Genomic DNA, 6,523 nt, shown 5'->3' with positions numbered 1-6,523 from the left:
ACAAAAATGACAGCTCACAGATTGCCAGCTCAGTTCAGATTAAAAGTTAGTTACATATATTAGATATAGAGGGAATGTAACAATATATATAAGACATTATATGTAGTATAATTCATTCTGACTTCTTCCGTGAGATACACAATATATATTCTTCTTCTTCAATATAGAATGTTTGGTAACAACTCAAGTAAGCTCCATTAATGAAGTTGACATGGTATCAGAGCCATAGATCTCTGTGATACATACTATTCCGTAGTATTATACCCATCTATGTGTTATCAAATACTTATAAATAGTTGGATCGGTTCTTTTTTTGAAAAATCAAGGTGAAATTGAAGTTAATCTCTATCATCAATGGTGTCTTCTCCGTCATATCTGAGTGCTGCAACAAGAAATATAGGAAATGCATCAGGAAATGCTCCTCTCATCATTGATACTAATCATCCATACTTCTTACATCCATCTGATCATCCAGGTTTAATCCTAATCACTATCACTTTGACTGAATCAAACTATAATCAATGGTTTAGATCAATGAAAATTACACTTTCCGCAAAGTTAAAATTAGGTTTTGTTGATGGATCTTATACTAAACCTGTTAATAATGATATTCTGCTATTACATTGGACTCGTTGCAATGATATTGTGATATCCTGGATCTTAAACACAGTCTCCTCTGAAATTCATCATTGTGATGTATATGAATATTGCAAAGGTATTTGGGATGATTTTGCTATTAGATTTTCTCAGACAAATGTACCAAAACTGTTCAATTTGATAAAGGAATTATCATATTTGAGTCAGGGAAATTTATCAATATCTGCCTATTTCACCAAGTTTAGATCTCTTCATAATGAATTGGAAGCACTCTCATCTATTCCTCATTGTGATTGTGGTAAGTGTTCTTGTAATGTGAATGCTAAACTGGATAATTTTAGCAAAAGCACAAAGTTATCTCAATTTCTCATGGGACTGGGTGAACAATATACTGCTATAAGAGGTCATCTGTTGTTAATGACTCCAGTTCCAAATCTTAGTGTTGCATACAGCTTGTTAATGCAGGTGAAGAATCAAAGGGAATTGGGAGTTAACACTTCTATTATTGACTTTGTGGCTTTATTTGTTAAGAATCATAATAATCAGGGTGGAAATTCAGGATCTTATTCTAACAAATCAGGAAGGCCAAATGGTAACAAGAAAGCTATGACTGAGAACTCCATAATTTATGATTTCTGTCAGATGTCTGGGCATACTAGAGACAAATGTTTTTGTGTTCATGGTTATCCTCCATGGCATAGACTTCATGGTAAACCAAAGCCAAGGCCTAAGATTCAGTCTAAACAATCTCATGTCTATAATGTCAGCAGCAATATTGAGGCAGTAACTGAAGTAAAAGGTCACGAGATTGCATGATTTACTCATGCTCAATGTCAACAACTCATGTCTATGATACAGAGCGGTTTCAAGGAATTGTCAGTCACAAATAGCAATGCTGCTACTTCTACTTCAGGCTTGAACAATCAATGGCCTTCCATTGATTCTTCTTCTCACATGGTTGGTAATGTCATTCATTTTGTATGTCATACGCATAATAAAAAGTCAATGCATGCTAATATGTGGATTATAGATTCCGGTAACACAGACCATATAACTCCTCACTTTCATTTATTATCTGATGTGCACACAACTAAATCTGTGTTGCATTTGCCTAATGATCATCATACAACAGTCACACATTAGTTTACATACTAATATTGTCTTGACTAATGTGTTGTATGTCCCAAGTTTTAACTACAATCTGTTATCCATTTCAAAACTCACGTCCACAAATTCTTGTCATGTCTTTTTCACTAAAGATGCTTGCTATGTTCAGGATCATGTCTTGAAGAAGACCACAGAGATTGATGAACTTCAAGATGGACTATACCTGCTTCATCATCCTATGCATAGCTCTGAGACTCTACCTACTGTTTCAATGCCTATTATTTCAAATGTTTCATTAGATAACAGTACTCATATTCATTCTTCATGTAATAATGTTAAAACTCCTACTATTTCTCGATTATGGCATGCTCGTTTAGGTCACCCATCCATTTCTTCAATGAAGTTTTTACCAGCTACAATGTATAATCATTCTGTGAGTTTTAATGAATGTGACACATGTCATTTGGAAAAATAAACCATATTATCTTTCTCTAATAGTACTACTTCGAGCTCTAGTCTGTTTGAATTAACTCATGGAAATTGTAGTTATTTCTTAACCATAGTTGAAGATCTGTCTCGAGCCACATAGGTGTTCTTATTTGTTAATAAAAGTCAAGTTGCTACTCTACTCAGCAATTTTATTTTATATGTTCTTAAACAGTTCTCGTTCCATATTAAAACAATACGAACAAATAATGACACAGAGTTTTTGAACTCATTTTTTCAGTCGCATTTAGCCTCTCTTGGTATTATTCATCAAAAGAGTTATACCTATACTCCACAACAAAACGGTGTTGTGGAGAGAAAACATAAAAATCTTCTCAATATAGCTCGCGCTTTGCGTTTACAAGCTTCTCTTCCTATTTCTTTCTGGGGAGACTACATCTTAACAGCAATATATTTGCTCAACAGAACTCCCATTGTCACTCTTCGTGGCTTGACCCCTTACCATATTTTATTCTCCAAGGCTCCCAACTAAGATAATGTTCGTGTTTTTGGTACCTTGTGTTATGCCACTAACACCTTACCATATAAAGATAAATTTGAGAATCGAGCACTTAAATGCATATTTTTAGGCTATCCCTTTGTACAAAAAGCTTTTAAAGTAATGGATTTAGCTACTAGAAAGGTGTTTGTTTCGAGAGATGTTGTATTTCATGAACATTTATATCCATTTTCTTCTATTCCTGTTTCTTCCACTCCTTCTCATTTGTTTAATCCAGAAATTTCATTCCCAGAGGATCCATTCTACATTAGTGGTTCTCATTTTAATACCAATTTGGATAATCAATCCAATACTCCTGTATCAGATAATACAAAGTCTCCTTGTGATCCACTAGTTACTGACACTATTGCTCTTGTACCCCATGTGATGCCTAGTGTTCCTGTTCCTAACCAATTTCAAGATTTTGTTGGTCTTCCCGCTAATATGACTTCCAAGGCCAATGTTATCACAGTTCTTCCTCCCCCTTCTGTATTTACTCCCCAGTATCAGGCGTTTGTGGCTAATATTTCTCATATCCCTGAACCTCAATCCTACAAAACAGCCTGTCAGCATACAGTTTGGTGTGAAGCTATGGCAACAGAGCTTGCTGCTCTTGATGCTAATAATGTTTGATTTATTTGATAATGTCATGTCTAATATGATTTATGTTTAGTTTTCAGATCTTACTTAAACAGGACAAATCAGTACTTAACTGAAATCAGCACTTATACTGAAGTCAGAACTTAAGTCATCAGTACTTAAGGTTCAGGAGATATTTATCAGAAGATAATATCAGGACTTAAATAAAACGTTCAGATAAGGAAGGCGGCTGATTGAAAGGAAAAGAAGATCAAGACAAACGTAAAAAGAGATATGCATGAAGAAGGAATTCTATGAAGAATAGAATACTTGGAAGAAAAGATATCTGATTGATATATTTTAGGAAGCAGAATTATATTCCATATCAATTAGCGATTATCTTGTAACTGTGTAGTATATAAACACAGACATAGGGTTTATACTATAAGTGTTATCATTATCGAGAAGATTATTCATTGTAACCCTAGCAGCTCTCGTGATATTTGTTCATCACTGAGAAAGGACAGTTCCATACTGTAACAAAATTTATTGTTTTGAATAAAGTCTGTTTTCTGTTACTTGTGTTATTAGAATTCGATTTGATTGTGCTATACACTGTATTCACCCCCCTCTACAGTGTGTGTGACCTAACAAGTGGTATCAGAGCCTATCTGTTAACATACAAATAGTTTAAGATCCAAAAACAATCATGTCTGAAGTAGAAACTCCAACTAAGCCCACCAAAACTGAAGAACCTCCAAAGACACAAATCCATAGCCGATATGAGGCTATTAGAGTTCCCATATTGAGACCATCTGAATATCCCATATGGAAGGTGAGGATGACTATGTTTCTGGAAGCTACAGATCCAGAATATCTTGATAGAATCAAGGAAGGGCCTCACAAACCAACCAAGCTCGCTGTTGCAGTTGCAGGTGAAGCAACAAAGTCAGTACCAAAGGAGAAGAGTGATTACACTGCTGAAGATATCGCATCAATTGCTAAGGATGCTAAGGTACGACACTTACTGCATAATGCCATTGATAATTTAATGTCAAACAGGGTAATAAACTGCAAGACTGTAAAGGAGATATGGGATGCCTTGGAAACAAGGTGTCAGGGAACTGATACGATTAAGAAGAACAGGAAGACAATACTCACTCAAGAGTATGAACACTTTGACTCAAAGGCTAATGAGTCATTGACTGATTTATATGATAGATTTGTCAAACTCTTGAATGATTTTGTCACTGGTTGATAAGGAGTATGATCTTGAAGATTCAAACCTTAAATTCCTGTTGGCTCTTCCTGAAAGCTGGGATTTGAAGGCAACAATAATAAGAGACAAATATAATCTTGATGAAATGACTCTTGATGAAATTTATGGGATGCTCAAGACTCATGAATTTGAGATGGAACAAAGAAGTAAGAGGAAAGGAGGAAAGTCAAGGACAGTTGCTCTTAAGGCTGAAGAAGAATCCCCCAAGGCAGCTACCTCAAGGAAAGGCAAGGGTAAAGCTCTCTTCATAAAGTCTGATACTGAGTCATCAAGTTCTGATAGTGATGATGACTCAGAATCTGAAAGCTTGCCTGAGACGGATGCTGATGAAGAGATGATGAAGCTGTGTGCCCTTATGGTGAAAGGAATCACAAAGATTGCATACAGGAAGTTCAGGAAGGGAAAGAAGTTTTCCAGGAAAAGTGCAAGTTCTGATAAGAAGAATTTCAGAAAATCTGAGGGCAAAGGAGGAAAGTCTGACAGAGGAGATTATACAAATGTCAAATGCTACAACTGTGGTGAGAAAGGCCACATATCTCCTGATTGCAAGAAAGTGAAGAGTGACAAAGGCAATGCTCTTGTCACAAAGAACAAAAGCTGGACAGACACCTCAGATTCTGAAAGTAAGGAGAATTATGCCTTGATGGCGAATGCTGATATGGCAAGTGCTGAAAGCAGTTCTGAAGTTGCTGAGTTAAAGGTACCTCAAACTACTTATGCCTTTCATACTGATGATATTAATGAGTTGAGAAGATATCTTAAAACCATGTTCATTAGCTATAAAGATCAAACTTTAACATGTGAAAGATTAACTTCTGAAAATCTTGCTTGCAAAAAGAGGAATGATTATTTAGAAAAAGAGTTAGTCATGTTCCATCAAACTCAGAAAGATAGAGATGATGCTTTCTATGTTAGAGATGAAGTGCTTAAAATGAATGAATCTCTAAAAGTTGAGTTAGAAAAGGAAAGAGAGATTATCAGGACTTGGACTAACTCTGGCAGAATAACTCAGAATTTGTTAAGTAGTGAAAACTGGAAAGAGGGCTTAGGTTATGGAGATGATAAGAATGATAAAGGAACTGTAGAAATTAAGCCTATAGTTGTTAATCAAAAATCTAAGTTAAAGCCTGTTAAGTTTGTAGCTGTAAAGTCTGATAATGAGAAATCAGAAGTTAAAAAGGAATTAACTTCTGACAAACTAAAACAGGAAAAGACAACTGAAGTAAACGTAGGCTTAATGACAAAGAAGCAGCTTAAGCATAAGCTGGAAGATGTTAAGAATGCAAATAAGGTAAAATCACCTAGGAAAAATAGGAATGGAAAAGAAGGTGTGAATAAAAGCAATGATTATAAGCCTATTCCTGATGCTCCTAGAAAAATGTGTCATAACCGTGGAAGTTCTAACCATCTGGCTTCTTTTTGCAGGAAGAATAAGAACATAAACTCCTTACCTTCAAAGTCAGGAGTTAAGAGTCAGTCTGTTAGATATAAGCCACAAAATCCTTATTTTCATTGTGGTAGTTTATGGCATTCCATTTATACTTGTAAGGAATATCATAGTTTGTACTATGATTATTATCAAATAAAACCTTCTTTAAAGAAAGTTACCATTGTTCCTTCTAGTGTAAGTTCTGATTCAAAGTCTGATAGTGTAAATTCTGATAAGAAAAATGTTAACATAAACTCTGATGCTAAATCCGCTGCAAATGTTAACAAACTTAATAAGGCCAAAGGATCCAAGCAAGTCTGGGTCCTTAAAACTAATCATTAGTGGTCTTTGTGATTGCAGGGCAACAGGAAAAATATCATAGTTCTGGACAGTGGATGTTCAGGACATATGAGTGGAAATAAAGCCCTGCTATCAGACTTTGTGGAGAAGACTGGCCCAAGTGTTTCTTATGGAGATGGCAACATTGGAAAAATGTTGGGATATGGCAATATCAATCTTAGGAATGTCATCATTAAAGAAGTAGCTC

General features: G+C 35.3%; 1 protein-coding gene across 1 annotated transcript; it reads left to right on the top strand.

Annotated features, from left to right (window-relative positions):
* Positions 1–354: 354 nt before the first annotated feature.
* On the top strand, positions 355–2,683 carry LOC141718302 (uncharacterized). The gene is made up of 4 exons (XM_074520685.1): positions 355–1,389; positions 1,456–1,575; positions 1,874–2,137; positions 2,432–2,683. The coding sequence occupies exons 1-4, from the start codon at positions 355–357 to the stop codon at positions 2,681–2,683; spliced, it is 1,671 nt and encodes a 556-aa protein (XP_074376786.1).
* Positions 2,684–6,523: the final 3,840 nt, after the last annotated feature.

This window comes from Apium graveolens, chromosome 4 (assembly GCF_009905375.1).
Source record: "Apium graveolens cultivar Ventura chromosome 4, ASM990537v1, whole genome shotgun sequence".
Classification (NCBI taxonomy): domain Eukaryota; kingdom Viridiplantae; phylum Streptophyta; class Magnoliopsida; order Apiales; family Apiaceae; genus Apium; species Apium graveolens.
The sequence above is the reverse complement of the archived record's forward strand: the minus strand, read 5'-3'. Positions and strand labels throughout refer to the sequence as shown.